We start from the raw sequence: 24915 nt of genomic DNA on the forward strand, positions 1-24915 counted from the left end.
ATATTCTTTATAGCTCTCCATGGCTGAAGTAGGTGGCACATGATCAGTCCATTCTGTGCAGAAGACGAGTCACATGACATTTTATGTAAGTCTGAAGAAGAAAGTCTTTGCTAACAAAGTTGACAGTCATCATCGTGATACCCACTATCTCTGATTGGAATTTTATGTTTTGTTGAGCTAACTCACACAAAGAAAACCTGGACATGTCAAACTGTCTTTCTTTTTGGTCAGCTTTACCAACACACCCTGTCTTTGATATTTGCTTTGTTTGACAAGTAAATGTCTATTTTCTTAGTGATTATTTCTGCCCCGTGAAAATCAGGGACTAGTCTTAAAAAGCACAACAATAGAGTCAACACAAATAAAAACATCTTCAGTCATTTGAACACACGTTTGGTTCATAAAAAAAAAACAACAGTGAAAAAAAAAGTGGAAAAACTCTGGTTACCACATAATTACTGCATACAGTTGATCATTTTTTGGTAAAGAATACATAACCTAAAGCTCAACATTTACCAAATTGTGGCAATTTCCACTGCCTAATTAAGAACACTTGTAAACGTTACTCAGGATAAAGCCACGCTTGCAGTGACTGTAGATGCTATTTTACTTTAGGTTAATTTCAACACAATTGATACAGAACACTAAAACTAAATCAACAAATATTTCAGATATCACGAGCATGTGTGTGGCATTTAAATGCAACACTGTCGAAGAATACTAAGAATATAAAGCCAAACAGAGCCAATACCAGAAACTACATAGGAATTTACTATTATAGTCAGACAAGTTTGTTAAAAAGTTTGAGCCAGTCTGTTGGTCACTGCGTGCATGACTGCAGAGACCGTGAAATATCCCAAATTTTGCGCCGAGATGAAGATGAGAGGCACAGTTTTAACATGACTATGTCTTATTTTCTGATTATGTCTTATTTTCATATTACAGAAGGTTTGCAATGACAAAACTGGAAGATGATCTTTACAGAATCTGACTAACCACTTTGCTTTCGCCATGGCTGATGAATTCCTTTAGTTGTTTGAGAGTGGCCAGCCTCCGGTCGCGGTCATCTTCCCTGGAAACTCGGCGCAGGAGGTTGGTCAGTCGAGACTCCTCTGAGTGAGCCATTCCTCTGTCTGCAACAACACAATGAAACTATCTCTCAGTACCACCACAGGCTGTCACTGTAGATTCAAAATGCATTTCACGAATGTTTAGTGTAAAATATATGACATTTTAGAAAATGCTGTTTATTTAGTTATGAGCTAAAAATCAACCAAGTAATTTGCATAACAATTTTTAGTCAGACAATGAATTATAAATTGGATTTTTATCATTTTGCACTGCGTGTTTGCCATCTGTGTTGGTCATCTGGATATGGGTGGGATTGTGTACATATTATACAGTCGTGACTCAAAAATCTGACACTAAATGTAAAACCTTCTTTTATGTCGGATAGCAAGGCTGTTGGATTGTCAAGACGGAGGTCGAGATACAAGGAGGGCTTGATGCTTGAAGGGTAATTTGTTGTTAATATTCATTGTTTATAGTTATTATATTACTAGTCGGGCTGGTCTGAATAGCTGGGCTCAATTAATGATGAATATCAGAATATTCGGTGTGGTGGTGGTGGTGGTGGTGGTGGGGGTGCGCGCGCGCTGTGACGAGGTGAAAGTGGTCGGAACGCACAGGCAATATTGCTGATGCCAGTTTAGTTAGTGGTCACACTTCTGTTTCTACCATAGGTGACAGCGGCGGCGCCACTTCCCTGCCACCACCACCATCCACGTTTACTTCTGCAAACACTGAGCACGTTCGCTACGTGTGACATTGTTGTGTCCTCTTCTGGTCATGCGGGACACTTTTGGGTCATATGAAGTTCACACAGGACATCACATACAAGTCGTATTTAATCGGAAATGTGAACAAACTTGAAAAAAATCGGATTTCACAAAAAAAATCCAAATTGAGCATTAAGTCCTGCAGTCGGAATGTAGCCAATCTGGCGGATTGTTCAGTCAGATAATACGCCGTTATCCTTATTTGTGACATAAAATGTCATGTCGGAGTCGGAATCCAAGGCTGTCGGTATGTTAAGGCTATTCTTAATGGGTTCCGTTCATTTTTCCTAAAAACCTTTCAGATAGCAAGGTTTTCAGATTGTCAAGGGTCAGATTATCGAGTCACAACTTAAACATAATAATTGTTTAGGCTTACAACAATCTGACTTGTTTCCTCTGCCAAGGAGGTCATGTTTTGATTATCATTTGCTGATTTGTTTGCTTTTTAGTCCGTCAGCAGAATTATGTAAAACTACCAGGTCAATTTTCATGAAACCTTGTGGTGAGGTAGCACCAGTTACAAGGAAAAATCCATACATTTTAGTGCAGAAGGTTTAGGTCACGAAATCACATGCAATAGAGGAATGGACTACTAACCTTGGCAGAGGCCTGTGTTCTCCAAGTGCACATCTAACTGTGTAATAATGATCAGTTTGAATATCAGTATCAGTGTAACTACCTATCTATCAAAAAGCAAAGAAGTTAATGACTTCCTGGTCACATGAATTGGACAAAATAAAACTTTTTAAATTTCCTCTTTCATGGCTTGCACATAAGATATAAAGTAAGAATAAAAAGCTGTTGTTTTTTTTCAGTGTTTAATTCATAAAGAGTTTTTTCATTCTTCACTTTTGGATTTTTAATTGAATTTGAAAAGAACTAATGATACACATACCATGTTGGCTGCATTGCATAGGTTTTGTATTATTTGCCTACAACATGAATCCCTCTGTTCTCATTTCTAGCATTCTTGAGGACGACACCTCAGAGCTCCTCATACCAGAGGATGAGGAAGTTGTTTTCATCCCTTCTGCTAAGGCTGCCAAGCCCAGTGCTGTGATAGCCCTCAGGGCTAGCATGGACCATACGCAAACGCAGTGGATCCTGGCTAAACAATCCTTGGCCTGCCGAGTTACAGAGACCACCAGATCTCGCTATGAAGGGAAGAAAACGCCTCAGGCTACGGGGATGACAACAGAGCTACTCCCGGTTTTCTGGCTTGTGAGTGGTATAATTTAAATACTGTGGGGCTTCCTCAGAGTGCTAGAGCATCCTACAGTACGTCTCTTTATGACTGTAAATGGGGGAGTTGTGTTGGAAGGACACATTTCCTTTCTGTCCTGTTGGTGTGATGTAGTCATTCCTGCAGGACATGATTGACAAAGAAAAAGCTTTCTCCACAACTAATGTCTACCAGGCTGCTATTGCAGCATGCCAATGTTGGGTTTGGGCAAAACAGCTAGCCAACATCCTTTGGTCTGCTGTTTCGTGAGAGGGAATCGTAGGCTTCTTAGTGTGTGCTGTTTCCAGGTCACTGTATTCCCCATGGGACCTGGCAGTGGTCTTGAATGGGCTCTCTAGGGCCCCATTTGAACCACAGGGGGAGGTCAGCTAAAAACACCTGTGTCTGAAGACAGCGTTTCTGCTGGCTTTAGTGTCTGCCAAGCACGTCAATGACATTCATGCACTGTCAGTGCATCCTTTGTGCACGCAGTTTGCTTCAGAGCATGTCACTGAAGCCCCACCCTGCCGTAGTGCCCAGAGTAACTAGCTCATGCTCAACCATTTTTTATTTATTTATTTTTTTTATGGCATTCTCTTCAGCGCCCTTTTTTCTTCAGATCAAGCATGTGTTCTTTCCAGTCTGTGTCTTGCTGATGTACTAGGACAAGACAAAAGGTTTCGTAAAAGTGCTAAACTTTTTGTATCCTAGGCGATTCCTCATAGGGGCAAGCCTATGATAAAGAAACAGCTCTCTAACTTGTAGGGGCAATTGCCCTTGCCTATACATGACTTATAGGGGACTCGTGCTATACGGTTGCACCCTGGGTCCTGTATAAAGGGGTTCTCAAAGCTGGACGTCTCTGCTCAAAGCGTGGCCCCCACTGTGTTGAGCGTTGGGCCCCACTTGGTGCAGGGGGCCACCATTAGGACGGCTTGTGGCTGTTTGAAATCTGCGTGTCTGGACATATAGGGGTCCCCATATACCATAGTGAAACATCGAAACAGATAAGAAGGATAGGTTACTTGCGTAATCCTCGTTCTCAGAAAAGCATGCGTGAGATGTCTCAGCAGACAGCTCTTTTTGCTGGGGCGAAGCGAGAAGAGATGTTTATTTTGAATTTGATGTTGTGTCATAGCGCAGGCTTCTTAAGAGTAGGTGGCTCTACCTGATGAAGTGTCACCAGCCAATCAGGATTGGCATAATAAGATGCTGGATCCAAACTTTGGTACTGGATCCAACATTTATCACAGAGCTTACCCTGCGATTTCCTCATGTCCTTTGAAGCTAAAGCACGGGTTCCATGCTGAAAAGGTATCAAATCCGTTGTCACGTCATTAGGCCTCAACTCTTTCCCCAGCGACTTCCAACCAAACGAAGTATCACAGACACCTTGACCAGCTTCATATCCACCTAGAGACACAAGCATTGATGGATAAAACCTTTGTTTTATATTTATTACAAAGCGCAGGAGAGACATATACACACACAGATATATATATAAATAGACACAGACATACATACACAGTGTTTCCTCTACATTCATTTGGGGTGGTGGGGGGTTAATACAACGTTCATTACTCGTGAGAGTGCGCCTTGTAAATACCCAGGTTCCTGGTCAGAGAGTCAGAGGAGGGTTGTCTTGGAAAATAAGGCAGCTACTTACTGGAGAAAAGGGAGACTTATTAGCTTAAGATAACTCAGAAAAGATTTTACAAGACATTCGCAAAATATTAATGGCCAGCTAACGCTACATAACATACCGGTAGCCTCAGTTAATTGGGCCCGGTGCCAACTCAGTGTCGCTAACGTGAGTAAACTAACTGATAGAACTAAGCTATGATGTAACAGCTGACCTCATTTTCAGATGAGCTTGTTCAAATATTTCTCTAAGAAGAGAAAGACACCTGATGAAGATGACGCTAGTCCGGTACCACTAGCCTTTTACTGACTTAGAAATGATGATGGTTAGGTACTCATCAGAGCATCAGCAGCTACCTCTAAAAGAATTTCCGTACAACAGAGCCTTAGAGCTCTTTTATTAAAAAAAAACAAAAAAACTTTGCCACTGATTCTACAGCCCCATCAAGAAATTATTATTTATTGTTTCTATTTTTCTTTATTTAATTTTCTTGTTTTATTTATTTAATTTTATTTTTTACATTCACCCGTTAAAATGACACTTTTAACTGGCCATTCAATAAATAGGTTGTAAAAGTAAAATCTGCAGTCAAGCGTCATTTGTTTAGACCGCCATAGCTCCCCGGAGAGCCTGCCCCGTTGCTAAAAAAAAAATCCTAGAGGAAACACTGCATACGGATACACACATACATATAGTGGTACACTAATTAATAAGACCACCTGTCATAAAAAATGAAAAAATATTAATATTTTAGAACTCGTTCAAAAAATTGTTTAAAACTAAAAATGTTCTTTTTATTTATTTGGCAAATAAACTGAAAGAAGAGCCAATACCCGACTATTCAGCTTAGAAATTCTGTGATTTCTGGAATCGTGGAAAGCCTCACCTTCTTCCTGATGTGCATTTGCAGCAGTGTAGACATCACTGGGCACCACTGGCTGTTCAGGGCAGCTGGAGGGCAACACGTCATACGGTCCTGAACCAAGCTCTCCCGACTTCCCTTCGTCCTGGCTGGATGATATACTGTCAACTCTGAATATATGGATAACATATACATGACAGAGAAAGACAAAATATAAAAACAGATTTACTGCATGGTCTAACACTGATTTGGATATCATCAGTTTCAGTATTTTACTTAACAACTGAATAAGATGGGAGTCACTGGGGTGGGAAAAATTTGACAATTCCAGAATTCACTGCTCTATTGAGTTTCTTTATAGTTAGGTCAGAACACATTCTCGATTCAAAAACAATTCAACAGTTACTTTACTGATTGACTATATCATATTATGCCACAGTGTGAATTAAACTAAAAATAAACATATGCTGTAAGTTGTCATGAACATTGTCCTGCACATCTGACAGAAATCACACACACACACACACACACACAAACGTACAAACGTTAAGAGCAGGACTGACAAATGTTGAAATAAATATATCACTCAGTCACAACACTTTTGCAGCAAAACTTGTTATACTTCACAGTGTGTGTTAAATTAAAGAAAAGATACCGATGCGTTTTTGTCAGATTATTACACAATGTGAATGAACTTATATGTAAATATACTGTACGTTGTCATGAACATTTTCCTGCTCATCTGACAGAAATCTTAGAAATCTTACAGCAGTAGGCTGTACCCAAACAATGGATAGCTTATGCAGCTGTGTAACAAATTATATTTAATTAACACTTTAAAACAATGGGTCACAGGCAAGGATGTCTCGTTTTGTTAAACGAGACACCTCCACTTGCATCTCTAGTGGGAGGGACTAAGATGTAGGGCTGGCAATAAAACTGAAAAGTCTTTCTAAATTATTAATCATTTTTAATTACCAACTTTGAATACAGATCAGGAGAAAAAGGGTTTCATTTGAGACTTTAATTTAATTTAACCCATTTGTGAAGGTATACATTTTTATAATTTTAATATTAACAGCTAAAACGAAATTGACACATAAATAAAAAATAAATAAGGGAAAAGGAATTATCTTGATAAACATTAAATAAATAAAGCAAGTATAACCCAGAGATACACAGATGAGGATGACAGAGCAAAGCCGCCAGCTTCCAACTTGTTCATGCAACTGAACTTTGTCTTTTTCTTATGTCCTTTCACTTTCACTGGCCATATCTATTTACTGTATGTGAATGAATCCACAGGGCGTTCTATAAAACCATTTTCTTATTATAAGGAAAGAAACTGAGTTAAGAATTTGGTGTGGAATACAAATTATCGTAGGTGCCTTGATTTAGGGGTCACAGTTTATCATGTTTTCAGTACAGCCCAGAAAGAAAGAAAAAAAGTTAAATATGCACAAAATAACAAGTTTTCTTTTTTGTTTTTTAACAGGGATTCAATGGCCATATTTCTTACTGTAATAATTAAGGCACACAAATGCTGGCATACTACTAATAAGTAATAAACAAATAAGAATGGTTGTACTTCTCCATTATTAAGTATAAAATACATGAAGTCCATTAAGACAAGTGCAGCATGTTCATGATTCGCTTCAACAACCCCTGAAAACAGGACTGCATGTTTAACATTAGAACAGCACAAGGCATTTCTGCCTTTCTCTTGTGTCAACACTGAAGGATGGAGAGGCTTAAATGTCATTTAAATGACTATTTTAAAAAAAAGTAACTGAGAAGGAGAGAAGAGAGAGATGAACCAGTAGAAAGAGGAAAAGAGAAATAAAAAACATGTTTGATGAAACTGAAAATTCTTTTTTTTCTCTTAGTGATACAATGCAGTGTAGTTTTTATGTTCATCTGGGATACATATAGAGACCGCAGACTACAATCAATGTTAACAATGAGAAGCAAGGTAACAGATGAATCTTTCTGTACAAATCCCATGTCTAGTTTGACTTTGCATGCCCTTTAGTGTCAGTTAAATGTTAATAGTACTGAAAGTGGCCAGTAAAAAACAGAAACTGTTGACAAGAGTGCCAACCTGATGCCTGATTTTACAAGTGTCTTTTTAAAATCAAATTATAACTAACTGCCAGTCTTGTCATTGTATTTAATTAATCACCTTTATGGTTTAAGTCTTTGTTTAACACTATTTACAAATTGTCTGTACTGAGCTGTTACTCAGGGCTGCTTGTACTCTCCTGGAAGCTCAGAAGCAAAATGATGCTATGGGGTCTATGACCCTGTGTTCCCAACTTAGTTTGGGATCATTAGTGACACTTGAATACTCGGAAACTCATGTGTCTCACTCATGTCAAATCAAATATGGAAGGTGCTCGTGTGGAGACAGGGCCTCACGATTGGGTAGATGCACAGGCCACCGCAAGGATCTTAACCACTCAATTTGGATTGTACTTTAGTGGCCTCTGGTACCGAAAACAAGTTTCGATTCATCCAGTTTCCAAACTGACTGCCACACAATGAACCCGCATCCTTTAGGCAGTAGCTTTACGACAAAGAAATACTATACGCTGTTAGAAATGCAATGGAATCTAATGCACCACTCATTGTTGACTTTCGCAGTTACTTAAGATCAGCTTTAGAAATTACAAGACCAACGCCGTTAAACATTTCGTTAGACGTTGCAGAAATCTGTCCTTAAGTTGCTTGTGAAGTTGAGAACATTGTCGTGGGGTGGCGTCTTCCTCTTGTTAGCTAGCTATCGTTAGCCAGCGCGAACAGAACTGTAGGACTGCTAACCAGCGAAACTAACACCGTAGCCCACAAATGACTGCCACCACTTATCAATTTGTATCACCTCGTGAATAAATCTCCCACTTAAGTCATCGCTGGGGAACATGGACCAGCATTGCTTTTACTGATGTGTCTGAGATCCCTTGCTGTCAATTAGTCATTAGCATTACCTGAGTTAGCTGCATGCAGGCAACATTAGCAATGCTCTGTGAATAACGTTAGCGCCGGGTTCAGCCATCCACGAGACGAGCTCATGAAGAGCCGACCCTGTATAAAAAGCTTTAGTGTATGTTTCGTGGCAAATTATGTCAAGATTACGGTACGGAAGACAATTCAGTTAAACCATGTAATGCTGCGGTGAAGAAACACAGAGGCAATTACCTCCCATGTGACCGCAACTTAACACAGAAACACAACGTAGGCCCCAAAATTCGCCGTTTTATTTGAACCATCCAACACCAAAGCGCTCACAGACACCAACCTGGGCTGCCAGTCGTTCCAGTTTGGCCGCAGTTTGTGGGCGCCGCTGAGCCGAGACCCTGAGGCTTTACGGCTCATTACCTTTTAGAGCGCTGCATGATCTGCTGGCAGCGGGAACCTTATCTCTCCTCAGGGTTACTTTTCACTATGTTATTTTATCAAGTCTCACAAAACGGTTAGCAACTCGTTGTTACAGCTAGCTTCCGATAGTCGTTCTTCTTCTTGATATTTCTTAGCGGTTGACAAACCACGAAATGGTGCACTTCCGCCACCTGGTGGGCATGGATCGGAATTCCAGTGTTAAAGAACACATCTCAATCAAATTTGCTCTCCGAGGTTAATAAAATGGGAACAGATAACGTTCATTTTCTGAACATATTTGCAAATTATGTGCTACATAAAACTCGTTGCCACTGCGTGTTCTTGTCAACTCATCCTGAATTGTGTTTTACTATTTTGAGTGTACTGTTTAGCTTTGGGATGCTATAATTGCATCCTCCCACCTCTTTCCTCCTGTCCTTCCCATTTCTTTGATGAGGCCTGCTTTACAACCATCTGGCCATCTCTTCCTCCCATTGATTTTGCACCCTTTCCTCCATCTCTGCTTAATTTTAGCTACTCATGAATTCTGTCCCACTAAAGCTAACTGTAATATCAAATCAATAAGGTAGACAAAAAGTTTCCATAAAATGGTCCCTCAACAGCTGTCAATATCAAATAAAAACAATAGATTAAATGTTAACAGTAATTAATCACTGTATCACTGTGTCTCTATATTTATTGTTTACTCTACATTTATTGTTGTATTGTTGCACCAACCCACCGGAACAAATTCCTCGTATTGTGTAAACTATACCTGGCAATAAATCTGTTTCTGATTATGATTCTGATGAAAGTAATACTTTAAAGCTTTAAATATGTTGTGTGATATGAAATTCCATAAAGATGTGGGTTTTTCCAAGTACTTTTTTAAACCATTTTATCTTAAACATGTCATTTTTTATCAATTCCAATCCTCCTTCTGTTCTTCTACCCTGACACTGTGCAAATCTCGGTGCTATTAATTACGTCACTGCTGTCGCTCAATTAAGACGTATCGGATCAACACCGGCTATTGTAATGAGCCGACCGGCATTTCTGTGATAAATTCATATTGTACTAAGCGTATTTTCCAAAAGTAATAAATGAAAATATATTTTTAAAAACCCTTTGTGTTGAAATACATCACTCTGCTTCCATTAAATATAATACGAATTATTATTTTTAATTTTCACATTTTTGGACCATAACTAACGATTCATCATTTCAACGAGCTAAACAGGAGACATTCCTTTGAAAAGACGACTTATAACTAGTCACAATTTTTTCCACTATAAAATAGCTATTAGAAATCTGTGGAAATGCCACCAATCCTCAATTTTTCAGTTTTTCTTATGGCGATCATACAAATTCTTCTAACAATAATAATAGGAAACCAAATCAATCGTCAGAGAAGACTGAGACGAATTGCTTTTGCTGAACTGACAAGACAACATCAACTTATAAGTGAACACATGAACATGATTGTAGCCTTTTCATGTTATTTACAATAGATACATACATTGATTATCTCTGAATTGTCAGTGTGACATTTAACTATGGTTCAGACCATAGACTGTTTATATCTTATGGTTCAGACTACAGCCCCTCCTGAGAAAAGTTAGGCCTGATACCACTTTGCTTTCACAACTTGTTCAGTAAACTATTATACCAGATTGTATGGTCACATCGAATGGTGTCATGAACTGATGTAAAAAATGAAAACTCTAGATTTGAATATTTCTATTTTCAGCATGCAAAATCATCTCAGTATTGTGAACTAAACAGTCATGTTCCACTCATTGCCTTATTCCTGGATGGCCAGAGTGACCTGCGGCCTGACTTCCGCCTCTCCAGACCCACAATAAGCTACCTAGCCCACATCCTCCTATCTCCATGTGATCACGGCTGTGGTCAGGAGTTAGAGGCTCTGGTATTTCTTTTTTGGCTTGCAAGTGCATGTTGTGTCCAGAGCATTTGCAATGTGTCTTTTCCTTCCAGCCATGATGTAGATCATTGGGAACATCTAAGTCTGATGTGATCTAAGATCTACAGAGAACATGAACATTCAGCTGAGGTTGTCTGAGGTGAAGAGTCTTCTCTCCTTCTTCATTCCTGTGAGGAAGAGCAGCACTGATGTCCTCCTCATCTATTCTAGTAACAACAATAATGTTGAGCTGAGTTTCAGCTCCCTCTTTTCATAAAACACACTTTTCTTATGACTGTTAAGTATGTACACTTCACTGTAAGCTGGGCAACACATTTATTTCATCCATCTATTACATCCTTTGACACATCTTTCCAGTTCAGAATTGTTAAATAATGTAGTTTTTAAATGTGCAATAAAGGTATTAATGAAGATCTTGTCCTGAATGTGTTCACGTTTCAATGCTGCATATCTGCTATAAATGACAGCAACACGTTCTCCGTATTGTAATGATGCAACAACAGTAAAGATGAAGTTAAAGGTGATAAATGGAACCTGTGAATACTGACAACAGAGACTATAAACAGCTGGTCTATCTTTCTGTAAGTGAAAACCGAACTGGAAGTGGTTCACTGAGGATGACGTCCATTCAGTCTCCTTCACAACCAGATGAACAGCTCCAGATGAGGTTTTCCTTCAGTTGGCTTCACTCAGAAGATCTTCACTGGACATGAGACAAACTTGAGGTGAAGAAAGACATCACAGTATCAGCATCAACAGCAGAGGTTCATTTGAATTAATCCTGGAAACATTTCCTATTTCATGTATAGTTTTCCAAGCACCTAAAGAAAGGAAGGCCTGTAGTAGCTTCACACTTACGAAAGAAGATTTTTATTTTTTCTTCAGTCTCTCTGTGCTGTATTTAAGTTTAATTTATATTTAACTGTAGTGTCAGGCACTACTTTGGCATTATTCTGGGTGTTTATTCTTCCAGTTATCAGTTATTAAACAACCAACTGTCCAACAAAGCGTTAAAGATCAGAGTGGAGTTGAACGGTTTCATCAGTTAAACATCAGACAACATATATTCAGGACTATTAATGAACCTTAACATTACGATTTTAATCATGTTCAAGTTTCCTAAATGTTACGTTAATATGGACCAGCGTGTCCACGGACAGTTTTACTAACTCAGTGTACCACATCACAGTAACACAACACACTTCCTCCTGATTACATGAAACACAACACAAACATCATTTGCTTGATGCTGCTACTTTTCACTTTAACCAGGCTACGACTGGTCAGCTAGCTCGGCTAGCATTGGTAATTCACATTAAAGCTAGTATCTGCTGGATGCTAACTCTCTTCTCTGGTCTATACAGAAATAAACTCCCCCAACTTGTAGAGTTTACTGCCCACGTTACATCTGAGGCTAAGGTTGCAGTTAAAGTGCATTAAAACCGGCAACAATAACAAAATAAACATTTACTGACCGAACGGATCCTTTCAGTGTCTCTGGTTCAATCAGCCGAATGTCAGAATTACAGTGAACTGAAAACTGGTTAAAATAGCCAGCGGAAAGCAGAACTTTGTGAAAAATGTGCTGCTACCCCCGGCTAAATAACGACAATCGAACACTTAATTATATTAGAAGTAAATCTAAAGAAGGAGGAGACCTGAGTTCATGGTGAATGAGACTCCAGGCTGCCTCTCCCTTACGACCTGTCAGTCATTCCTGACCAGACTGTCAATCAAGCCAGCCACGCCCCTTCCCCGCAAAATTTTGACGATTTATTTAACATTCAGCATCGATCTTTTTTCAGATTGGTCACCTTATCTCTGGATTTGACCATGAAAACTAAGGGGAAAAAAATCCTGAGCTGTAGAAATGCGGTAAATTGTGATCTGTGATCACTCCATTTACAATTGGGGCCTATGGAAGCCATGGCTTTTCGGAGCCAGCAACTAGCGGCCGTAGTGGTACTGCAGGTACACTGCTTCATTTTTCAGGGCCGGTACTACGTCCATCTTTTATACAGTCTATGGTCCCACCAGCAACACCGCAGTGTTGGAAAACAGTACTTCGGTGTACTGCTGTATTTACACTTAGAGTTGTGGTCTTCTCATGAAAAACGGAGCATACCTATGTGCGCTGTTTATTCCACTCACAGAAAAGACCACATAAGAAAAATCACTCTGTGTCATCTTGGACAAATCTGACATTGCAATGCCCTAGTTTACTCTTTTTAAAGTCATTTTTGGTCACACTCCTGTCTGAACACATCGCAGCCACCACCAGCAGCTACTGCAGCCTGCTATGTGGGGTGTTCAGGGAACATCGTAAATTGTAGAGTCTATTGATAAGAAAATGTTCAGCAAGTCATATGTTTTGCCTGTGACAAGCCAAGAAGTGTGAACAAATAAGAAAGTTGGTCGCACCAGTAAAAAAGTTAGTCTGGAGTCCTGTGTGGACTTCTGTGTGGCATGATCATTGTTCGGTAAACAGCTACATATGCAGTGACGTATAGCGTGGCTCTAACTTGGCTCCTTGCAAATGGAAAAGCAACTGGTTCTTAGGCGGTGCCAGACTTGAACCAACTCAGCACTGGCTCTAGCACCAGCAGGAACTAGCACCTGGTCCTTCTTGGTGGAAAAGGGGTATGTGTAGCCCCGTGATAGACTGGTGACTTGTCCAGGGTGTCCACTGCCCTGAGTCAGCTGGGATAGGCTCCAGCCACCCTAGTGAGGATTAAACGGTGTACAGACAATGGATGGTGTCATATCTGTCAAGTTTCTGTTTTATGTGTGCACATTTTTATCTTGTCCTTCCTGTTTTTATTTGAAATCACTAACCTGTTGTCTCTGTCCTAGATTCACTTCTCGTCACACCTGCTCCCTGATGACTTTCCCTCACCTGTTTCCCATCTCCCCTCATTACCTCATGTATTTTACCCTGTGTGTCTCACAGTCGCATTGCCAGTTCATTGCACTTCATGGTCTTCGTCCCAGCGTTATCACAGTCATAGTCACAGTATAAATGTAAAACCTCCTTTTATGTCTGATAGCAAGGCTGTCGGATTGTCAAGACAGAGGTCTAGATACAAGGAGGGCTTGATGCTTGTAGGGTAATTTGTTGTTCATATTTATTGTTTATAGTTGTTATAAAAACAAACTAGAGTATTGTTAAAACACTACGCATCGCTGGATTTCATGCCTAGTTGACTTGTGCACGGGCCGGTCGGTTGACATCAACGGTAAATTACATTCAGACAGCAGGCTGAAGTGACCCAAATCCATTTTTTTGCCCCTATGTGACCTGTATCTGGTCTTTTCATGACAGTCAGAACAACACAGATCTGATATTTTCAAATGCGACCCAGGACACTTGGATATGTGGTTCTAAATCCGATAGGTATCGGATCTTCTGCTATGCGGCCAGGTCGCACTTATCCGACCTACATGTCATTAATACATGACAAACTAGGGCTGGTGCAAATAGCACTTTCTGTTCTCTGGATATTCAGGCCCAATTGATGATGATTCAAGGATTCAAGGTCTTTATTGGTCACAAACACAGTCATACACGGTATAACACGCAGTGAAATGCTTTGTGTACCTGTTCCACACCGAAACAATATTAAGAGAGGAATAAAAATAAGAATAAACACACAAGAAATAAATATATATACAAGTATATATATATATATAGAGAAAAAGGGATTAAAAAAAAGCAAAATAAATAAATCAAATTTTCAAACGGTGCAAAAGGAGATGGAATAAATAAATATCTGAATGAATATCTGAACATTTGGCGCAGTCGGGGTCATTTCCACCATCAGTGGCAGTGACGGTGGAGTGGCACATACGCTTCATCGCCACCATCCGTGTTTATTTCCGCAAACACTGAGCACACTCGCTGCGTGTGACGTCGCTGTGTCCTCTTCTGCGCATGCGGGACACTTTTGGGTCATATCAAGTTCTCTCAGCAGACCACATACAAGTCGCATTTAATTGGAAATGTGAACGAACTCAACAAAAAATCCGAATTGAGCATTAAGTCCTGCAGTCTGAACGTAGCCAATCAGTCAGATTAAGTCAGATAATATGCTGTTTTCCTCATTTGTGACACAAAATGTCATGTCAGCGTCGGAATCCAAGACTGTCAGTATGTCAAGGCTATTTTTCATGGGTTCTGTTCGTTTTTCCTAAAAACCTGTCTGATAGCAAGGTTTTTGGATTGTTAAGGGTCAGATAATCGAGTCACGACTGTACTTGATGTTGAGCATTATCTAGCTTCTTGAATGCTGTGTCTGCTGCTGACCTATATACTACACATCCATAACCTAATGTTATCCAAATAGCATTACTGTAAATAGCTCTCAGAGCAGTTCTCTTGGCCTCCCACTTGCTGACTTTTGTACATCTTTCGTACAGCTATTTCTTTTAGAGATGATATGTTTAATAGGGCATGGGTATCTTCCTTGTGCTTTAATAGTGCTTTCTTCTATGCTTTCATAGTTTTTCTACTTGTCTTTCCCTTTTCTGTGAATATTCTATACAGATAGTTGCACCATCATTTCTGGTCTCTCATCTGTCACTGCTGTTGTTTCAACATACTTTAAGACAAGAAACCAGTGACGTGTGGACATCACGGAAAGAAAAAAAAAAAAGTTAAATTAATTTCAATGGTTATATGTATCGAGTGATTTTTAGCCTCGTCAGTTTTGATGATTTTTAAATTCAAAATCGCTGAACTTTCGCAATTTCCCATTCAAATGCTTGGAAGAGAAGTTGGTGAGGCAGCGGCGAGCTGAGCCTCACTTGGATTGCACAATCCCTCACTACCTACGCTGGCTGCCTGCAGTGACAGCGTGCTGCTGTCTGGATGTCGCCAATAACACGGTTCAAACACATTCAATATATGAACTGATGTTCCATAGTTCAGCTGATGTATATAACAATTTTCAGTGTTTTTTGTTACCAACTGTATGTGTGTAACGTGTTTCATGTGCTGGGCATCATAAACAGCTGAGAAGAGGTTCTAGGTGAGGCAGGCAGTTCTCTTCCCTCATGGCAGGGGGCGCTCTGATCCCAAACATGCTTCTTGTGACTCTGTGGCTGCAGAGTAAGTGACCGCAAGCTAGACTAGGTACAATATACAGTTAGCAAGTCAAGTGCAGCGAAGGAAGATAAGGAGACTTTTACAAGAAAGTAACAGATATTTTGTCCAGAAGGAGCGGAGCGTGGACTTCATTCAAAGGTAAAGGTAAGACCGCAATAACTTAAAAAAAAAAAAAAAAAAAAAAAAGAAACATGCGTTTTGTGGGCTTCAGACTGTATGTGTAAAGAATGCAGATGTGCAGATATGACACATAACCTGCAAACTGCTGCCAATCAAATGGCAAATATGCTACTGTGTAGGATGCATAATTTGTAAATCAGATTCTCACCAGCCATGAACCTCACCACATGTCACTGCAAGAAATCCATACTCTCTTTTAAGCCCTTTCCTTTTTTTTTCTTTTTCTTTTTTAACATTCTCCAGATTTTAACAATTTCCGTTTCCTTTCCGTCTGTATTACAACATTTCCTCCAGAAGTTCTTCCATGCATCATTTATTTTTATCATTATTTTTAAATTTGGTTGTATTCCTTTATAGTCATTAAATTTGGTCACCGGATTCGGACCCAGTCCGATACGGTGAGTGCGGGGTGTTTCACACGATGTTTCCTGTTGAACCGCTGCTTCATGCTGCATTGCCGCTTTGCCACTCTGTCACCCAGGGAGTACGTCACTGCTAGAGTGTCTCAAACCGGAGGGCGTAGATGATCCAAGGGAAGTTGTAACTCGTGCCCAAGCATCAGGAGGGCTGGAGAACTGCCAATTGTAGTATATGGTGTTGCTCTGTAATGCAGTAAGGTGCTCTGTAGTGCAGATAAAAATGGTAGACCGTCTGCCATGTGTGGTCTGAGCCCACTCTTGAGGGTCTGATTAAATCTCTCCACGCCACCGTTGGCCTGCGGGTGGTATAGGGCAGTTCTGATGTGTTTTATCCCCTTCCCCTCCGTGAAAGCAGCAAAGTCGGCCGAGATGAATTGGGGCCCGTTATCGGTGGTGATGGCGTTAGGCACACCCCAGCGGGCAAACAGGGAGGAGAGGAAGTTGATGACCACCCTGGTGGTGACAGACCCAGCAGGCAGCACCTCTGGCCATTTGGAATGGAGATCATAGGCCACCAAGAGGAAGTGCTGATGCTGTGGGGTGCCATTAAGTTCAACACAGATGTCCACTTGAATGTAGGTCCATGGCACCTGTGGCCATGGCAGGGCTGCAAGGGTGGAGGTGGGGATGGGCCAGTCTTACTGCCGGTGAAGCAGGCCGCACAGTCTTTGACCAATGTCTCCACATCTCTGTCAATACCTGGCCACCAGATCAGGTCCGTGCAGCGCTGCTTGACCTTCACAATGCCCAGGTGGCCGTCATGAACCATGGCCAGGATGCGTTCCCTCAAAGCATTCAAGACCACTGTGCACAGCCCTGTTTCCATGCAAACATTATTCCAGCAGGAGAGGTCACCCTTGACCCGGTGAAAGGGTGCTAATTCCTCCAGGACTCTGGCAGGCCAGCCTTTTCAGATGAAAGTGCAGAGCTGGGTGAGCACAGGGTCCTGTGCGGAAGCTGCTTGAAGCTCTGGCAGGGAAACAGCTGCCTGGAGGGGCATGTGCAGCATGACTATCAGTTCCGGCTCTGAAGAGTCTTGGGTAACGTCTGGCGCAGAGCTGGGTGTGGTTCTGAAGAGGAGATCTGCCATTACATTCTGCCTGCCAGGCGTAAACTGTGTGGAGAAGTTGGATGCCTGTAACCTCTCAGACCACCGATAAAGGCTCAGTAGCTTGTGACCCAATCCGGTTGTGGCCAGTGGGGTACTTCCACTGAGTACTTCTACTCAGTTGGGGTAAGTGACCTTGAAGCAAACACCACCAGGTGCTCAGCCCCTTGCTGGAGTTGGGACAGGACCATGCCAACTGCAGTGTTGGAGGCATCGCAGGTCACAAACGTGGGGCTCTGCAGATTGAAGTGAGTGAGCACAGGTGGAGAGGTAAGTTGTGACTTAAGCAGGGGGACTGCGGCAGAGCAGGTCCAGGGCGCATCCTGCTTAAGGAGAGCATGCAGTGGTGTCAGAGTAGAGAGGAAGGAAGAGCAGGTCATAAGCAGTCACCCACAGGAATGATGATAGCTGCACAGGGCAGAAGGGTTCAGGCAGGTGCAGGACACCGTCAGTGTTCGAAAGGAGTGGGCTCAGGCTGTTGATGGTCAGGCGGAGCCCCACAAATGGAAGACCTCCATGTGGGTCAGGGCATTCCCAGTGTCACGACGGTGGTGCCCATGTTGTCCATGTTGGAGAAACCCAGGGCACAGAAGAGGTCGAACCCCAGAAGGTTGGCACCATGGCGAGACACTTGGAATGTGAAAGCTGGGAGGGCTCTTGAGCCGTAACGCACAGAAAACGTGGCAGACCCCATCATGCATTTTAGTGTGTTCATTGCCGTTCATCTCCTCCGCTCCTGTCCTGATTGTCTGTTGGGAAAAGAGCTGCTGGACTGTGGACTCACTGAGAAGAGACCTGGAGGCAGCTGTGTCCAGTAGCAGTGGCAAGCACACGTCGTCCAGTTCCACTGTGCACCATGTAAATGGCTTGGTGCTCAAACCAACAGAGTGGATGATGGTTGGGCTTGACAGGTGGACGAGCTGCGCTGAGCTTTTGTGGAAGCAGGCTCCAAGTGGCACACTTTGGCGAAGTGATTTAATTTCCCACAGCGCTTGCATCTCTGTCCCATGGCTGGGCAGACCTGTGAGCATGTGGGGTGAGATGAAGAGCCACAGTTCCCACAGGGCCTGTGTGCTGCGGCCTCCTGGTGTCCCACTACATTGACCTCGAACTCAGTGTGAGGGGAAGTGGGGCCAGGGAGCTGAGCAGCTGGGGTCACTGTCTGTGCCAGTGAGGCAGAGTGTGAGGGAGCCGGGTCCGTGGCTGCTAGCCGCGATGCTAACTGAGCAGCAGAATCGTGCTGAAAAGCCATTTCCACTGCCTTGGACAGGGACAGATCGTCCTGCAACATAAACAGTTCGTAACTTGTGATCAGCCATATGCTCAGCGAACTGGTCTTGAATCAACTCCTCTTCTAACTGGCTGAATTTACAGAGGTGAGCTAAACACTGGATGTTGGTGATATACTGGTGGATGGACTCACCCAGCCACTGTTGGCGCTGGTAAAAGACAATTCGCCAGACGATGACGCTCTGTGGAGCAGTGAAATGTCCAGCCAATGAGGCAAACACAGTCTGCGTATGTGGCCGCGAGTCCGAGAGTGCGGAAGATGCGCTGTCCCTCGTTGCCCAGTCTGTGAACGAGCAAAGCCTTTAGCCATGTGTCGCTAGCTTCGGCTATCCCAAAAGCAGCAATGAACATCTGGAAAGACTCATACCAGCAGGACCATGGGATTGGCGGCTTGCCCAGCAAAGCAAGGAACGGAGGTGAGAGAGGAAACTCCATACTTGTCGCCAATATTATGTCCAATGAAAAACGGATGACAGCTGTGTGCTGATGGCAACTTTGTTAACATAGCCAAAAAAAACTGGTGCTCTGAAAACACACATTCTCCAAAACCCTAGGCACTTTCCGGCCATCATATCACGCTGTCAATGCTATTGTGGTATGTCACAGTTCCCTGGATATTTAATTAGGGATTTATATTGGAAACAAATTCAGATTTTCAAAAACTGCCATCATTCATAATTTTGTGTGCTAACCCATGAGCCGCATCATAGAAATAATGGCGTGCACTTCCAAAATAAGACTTTTATTTACCATTCTTGAGCATGTATTAACACTATACTGAAAGTGTCTTGCAGTTTATTTGAATTAAAATATTTTACCTTTATGATTTTTGTTAGGGTTATTTATTATCTATACACCGCTTAATCCTCACTAGGGTCGCGGGGGGGCTGGAGCCTATCCCAGCCGACTTAGAGGGGACACTCTGGACAGGTCGCCAGTCTATCGCAGGGCCACACTTAGAGACAGACAACCAAGCACACTCACATTCACACCCACAGACAATTTATTTACGGCCATCTAATTTGTTTAAACTAGTGTAAAAAGTTTTGGAAACAAGATGGCATCTGGGCCAATTATTACAAGATAGTGACAATATATTTCTGCTTACCATGGAGGCAATGTAACCATTAGGAGAAATGTTCAGAAGAAGTGTCACAATGTCAGAATATGCAGGTGTAAAATAAAAGTCACTAAATTTACCTGGTTGAGAATGTTCAATGAAGAGCATCTGAACGAGTTCAGTTTGGAGCTGGTCCTGGATCCTGATTTACTGGTGAAAGTGATAGAAAATATAGAGGAATGTCATCTTTAAAAAGCCCTGAAACACCCAATGAGCTTAGGAAACATCACTGAAGATGTGTTTAGTTGCAGCAAATTTGTGTGCTGCATCTTGAAGATATATGGAAAAAAATAAAACAAGCAAAATACACAAAAGTGGGTTTGTGATGTTGCAGTGCTTTGTGGGTGTGCACCTGACCAAAGACACACAAACTGAGGTTTTAAACTCTGCATTTTTCATTCAGGAATAATCTTTGTTCAGGAATTTGAAGAATAAACTGCTCACTGCAAAAAGTACTGTAAGTACCTGAAATACATCTTTGGGTTTTATGTGTCTGGCAATGTGCAACAATGTATTCTCCACAAGGTCATAATGGTTTGCCTCCTGGGTTTGATGACCTGTATCATGCAGAGCTCTATTCTAAATATTTAGAGCAATTTAAGTTAGGTACATTGAATCTGATATCAATAGACAGTTTAGAATCACCAGTTAACCTCAACATGTTTTTGGACTGTGGGAAAAAGCCAGAGAACCTGGAGAATACCCACGCTGCACAGGGAGAACATACAAACTCCACGCAGAAAGATCCCGGGATTCTGTGGACTGGCGACCTTGTAGCTACATGACCAGGCCAACCATTAGGAATTATGGAAAGGGCAATGACATCTTTCAAACACATCCACACCTTGGAACCTGACATTTATGGGCAGTGCAGGAATTCTGTAAGGGTAGTTACAAATAAATTGCAGGGTTATCATTCAGCTCCTTCACAAACAAGTAGTATTTTTGAGGGATTTTTTTCCCTCAATTTTTCCTCTTAAACATAGTGGGAATCTTTAGAAGGAGAAAAATGTGACAGAAAATGAAAACATCTGCAGAATTGCTCTTCGTGTAATTTTCTCTGTCAGACTCCTTGAGTGTGAATGTGTAACAGAGCCCATTCAATGTACTTCAGTAACACTGGAGGTGACAATGGAGAATGACAAGTGAAGACTGCTGCGTGTCCCAGCTCAGCCGACAATTACAGAGGAGTGTATCCTTGTTGGTCAAAGATGCTCACATCAGTCTATCAATGAGGTCACCACTCCTTCATGGTTCTGTGTAACAGTTTAGTGGAGAGCAGTGTCTATTGCTTCTTTTCTCATAGCTTTCTGGCATTAGCTGTGGTTTAAGCATGTAAAACAGTTTGGATGGATAACTGACTCAAAGAAAACAAATGATTAATTCAAGACATTAAAGCAAACTGAACAGATTACCCAAGCAGCAGCAGAAAAAAGTTTCATGATGGAGATTAATGGCTTTATTTATGACATCATGGCCAACTTTACCACTACATTTGGAAGGACAGTTACTGTTTTGTCATTGTTTAACTGACATAAATGGCTGTTTTTACAACTCGGCCACCCTTCAGTTATCTTCCATGACAATCTTTGTCTGTGTGTAATTGAACTCTACTCATTTTCTAAGACTGTTTGGCATTCTCCTTCTTCAGGAGTGTCACACAATTCAGGTGCTATTCCCCCCCACATGAATGGGGAGTTTTGCCTTGCAAATCCAGAGTGTGGATGTGGCCCCAAGTATTTGTGATGGCTGTTACTATGTCAACATGACTCCAGCTGTCTGCTCTGCGAAGGCATATGTGACCAGTATTATCCTGTCGGTTCAGCCTGGTTCCTTTACAGGAGAAGTAAACACAAAGTAAATCAGAAAACTTCACTGGAGCCACTGTTCGAAGACACTGACATTAATGCTGTCTGTTCGTTGGTAAGACTCTTACATGTAGCTGCAGAGCATTACTCCATCACGAAGCTCTTCATTTGTAATTTTTCAAGCAATATTCTTTCTGCCTTTCCAAACCTAGAGCTCTTAGTTTCTTTAATCGCATGTAAAGCGTTCTGAGTCAGTCTGTTCCCTCCTGGTCTCTTTCTCAAATATTAAATAAGCTGTGTTTCAAATATGGTCACTCACATTCCCCACATACGTCTTAATTTGCTAGTGAAAGTTTAGTTCTGTTATTTTAGGGCATGTATTGCAGAACATCCCACATGTTGTTTTACCAGACCACCTCCTGGCTGTTCAGGACCATGGAGTTTACTGATGAAGGTATCATCTGAAGAAAATGGTTCTGCACATGTTAGTATTGCTCCAGCTTAAGATGAATGATGGAAAGTCTGGTGGGGCTTGCTATAAAATAAGAAGACAAACTATTGTTCACAGGAAAAGCAGAGAATAATTTAAAACAGACAGAAGTGATACATTGTTTCTTTTTGTATGTACAATTCATAAGGTTCAAGGCATGACAACAGTAATGCCCCTGTCCATCTCAAACACGTCTTAAAATGTTGTATGCAGCTCTTAGGGTGAGTTTTCTCACCGAACTGTACTTACTAGATATGGATATACAAATAAAGAAATTACTACAGTCCCTAAGAACATAAGGCAAACCTTGCTTTTCATGTCTCTTCATATCTCAATGACTAAGCATGACACATCCCATTTTTACCAATGCAGAAGGCTTTAAATCCATGTAAGCAACATCAAAAGCATAAACAGTCTTGCAGATATTTTGTGCCTTACCAAAACTCTTGCATGGCTGTTTCGTTACTGGCATTCCTAAGTAAACTGAAACCAATACAAAGTGTGGAAACTCAACTGAGGAGGAAAAAAACAGAAAGGGGTAAACCAGACTTAATTCAGAAAAGGGCTAAAACTACAAAAACCTACGAAAAACTCTAAATTAACAACAACGGCGAAACTCAAGGAAAGCTATGTGAATGAACTAAAGCTAGACCGACAAAACGGGGATACTCACGGGGCTGGGGACCAAACTAGAGGGGAAGGCTGGCTTGGGGAATGCAGGCTGGAAACAGGTTTGGGACCAGTGGCAGGAGAAGGCTGGCTGTGGGGAAGATCCAGGTGAAGGGCGAATTGCTGATGCAGGAGGAGACAGAACAGGGAGAAACACGGCAGAAACACTGGGTGTGACAGTCTATGGTCTGGCAGGGTGTGGTGGAATGAGCTGGGCTTTATGGAGTGAGGTGATTGTGGGCAGGTGAGCGAATCCCTGTAGCTGTCTCCAACACCAGTGGTCAGGCCCACCGCCCACAGGACCTGAGTGACAGGAGAGGGAGAGCCAAACTGAGTGAGAGGGAGAGAGGGAGCCAGGCAGGGACTGAAGAGAGGATCCTGATAACCTCAGTGCATGGATTTAATTTGTGATTCAATTAACACATTAAAAATCAATACAAGAACTCTGACTATTTATTCCTGTTGGCTGTCTTACTTGAATATGAAATTGGACCCTCTACCATTAAAAAAAAATATATAGATGACTTTCAGCCAGATGATGTACTGTAAACAATCTATTTCCTCACTTTGAAGAAAAAAAAGTGGAGTGCCACTCTTGTGTGCTGCAGCAGCACTATGCCAATGGTTAGCACATGTACCATGTTTTTTTTTACTACAACTACATATAATAAGTAGTAGTGCCATAGCACATTGGATTTCTGTTGCCTTGCTAGAGGAGAGAATTAGGTCAATTAGACCTAAAATCTATATATTTTTAAGGTGTTACAGCACTAACTGTTTAACTGGATTCAGTGGATCAGATCAGAATTACAGAGAAACATGTTTACATGTTGCCCAATCAGTCAGACACTATAAGACTTAAAGCAAGCACGCCTGCAAGGAGGCTTGTTTCACAAAGACCAAAGACAATGAAAGCAAAAATTCAAGAGCAAAACACACAAGTACAGAGAAGCCGTGTGAGCAAAAGGAGACACACTGAAAGTATGTAGCAACAGTAATTCTGAGTGCAGAAAAAAATATTTTAAGGTGGAGCAGAGCAGTAGCTAAGCAGCGGCTATATAAGCGAGATGGCAGGGTTTTGAGGCAAAGCACTATAATTATGAACACGAAACAAATAAATAATGCTCTCAAATTAAAAGAAGATGCCTTATTTGAAGATAAGAAAGTAACTTTATAAAACTGAACCATCTTTGCAGTGTTTGAAAAAAAAATTGAAAGACACATTCTGGGTACATGTGAGACTGTCATTAATTTGCTGGAAAGGTCCACAACATGGGGCCTTTAAGGTCAATGAAAATATACACAATGCAATGTGGGCAGACATGTTAGCAGAAAATAAAAATCATTATTAATTTTAAACAAACATAAATAATCATGTAAATTATGTAAACAAATACATGTAACATAATCATACGATTGTGAAATAATGAAATAATTATATTCACACTTGGGCTGCAAGGTGGCTCGGTGGTCAAATGTCACATATAGACCTCATAAGATCTCACAGTGTTATTTTAAATTGATTTCATTTGAGCAAGCACCTTGTGACAGTTTCTACCATTGCAAAAGACAAGCCAGATGCTGAAGATGTCCACAAATTGTCCTGCACAACCTAATGGCCTGTCCTTGGATTCTGTGTGGGCCTGCTGCTTTGTAGGTTGAATCTGCAGACAGTCCACTTACGGAGCTTCAGATTAGTGCTGTGGGCTGAGCTGTAGCATAAGGGCCCACAAAGCAAAGCAGACCAAGACCTATCTATCTATCTATCTATCTATCTATCTATCTATCTATCTATCTATCTATCTATCTATCTATCTATCTATCTATCTATCTATCTATCTAT

The 24915-nt window shown here is 41.4% G+C and overlaps 1 protein-coding gene across 1 annotated transcript; it reads right to left on the bottom strand.

The window, feature by feature from the left end:
• Positions 1-642: 642 nt before the first annotated feature.
• Positions 643-9079, bottom strand: LOC103358538 (putative uncharacterized SMG1-like protein). The gene is made up of 4 exons (XM_008283551.1): positions 8860-9079; positions 5589-5734; positions 4321-4473; positions 643-1133 (listed from the first exon to the last, which is right to left on the bottom strand). The coding sequence occupies exons 1-4, from the start codon at positions 8934-8936 to the stop codon at positions 979-981; spliced, it is 531 nt and encodes a 176-aa protein (XP_008281773.1). The 5' UTR covers positions 8937-9079; the 3' UTR covers positions 643-978.
• Positions 9080-24915: the final 15836 nt, after the last annotated feature.

Source organism: Stegastes partitus, unplaced genomic scaffold, assembly GCF_000690725.1.
Source record: "Stegastes partitus isolate 25-593 unplaced genomic scaffold, Stegastes_partitus-1.0.2 Scaffold319, whole genome shotgun sequence".
NCBI classification, from domain to species: Eukaryota; Metazoa; Chordata; class Actinopteri; family Pomacentridae; genus Stegastes; species Stegastes partitus.

Excerpts from the sequence above, each read along its gene's own strand:
- LOC103358538 (XM_008283551.1), bottom strand. The coding sequence starts at position 8,936 with ATGAGCCGTAAAGCCTCAGGGTCTCGGCTCAGCGGCGCCCACAAACTG. Across the intron at positions 5,735-8,859 it reads TGGAACGACTGGCAGCCCAG|AGTTGACAGTATATCATCCA; the intron begins GTTGGTGTCTGT and ends CCATATATTCAG. Across the intron at positions 4,474-5,588 it reads AAATGCACATCAGGAAGAAG|GTGGATATGAAGCTGGTCAA; the intron begins GTGAGGCTTTCC and ends TTGTGTCTCTAG.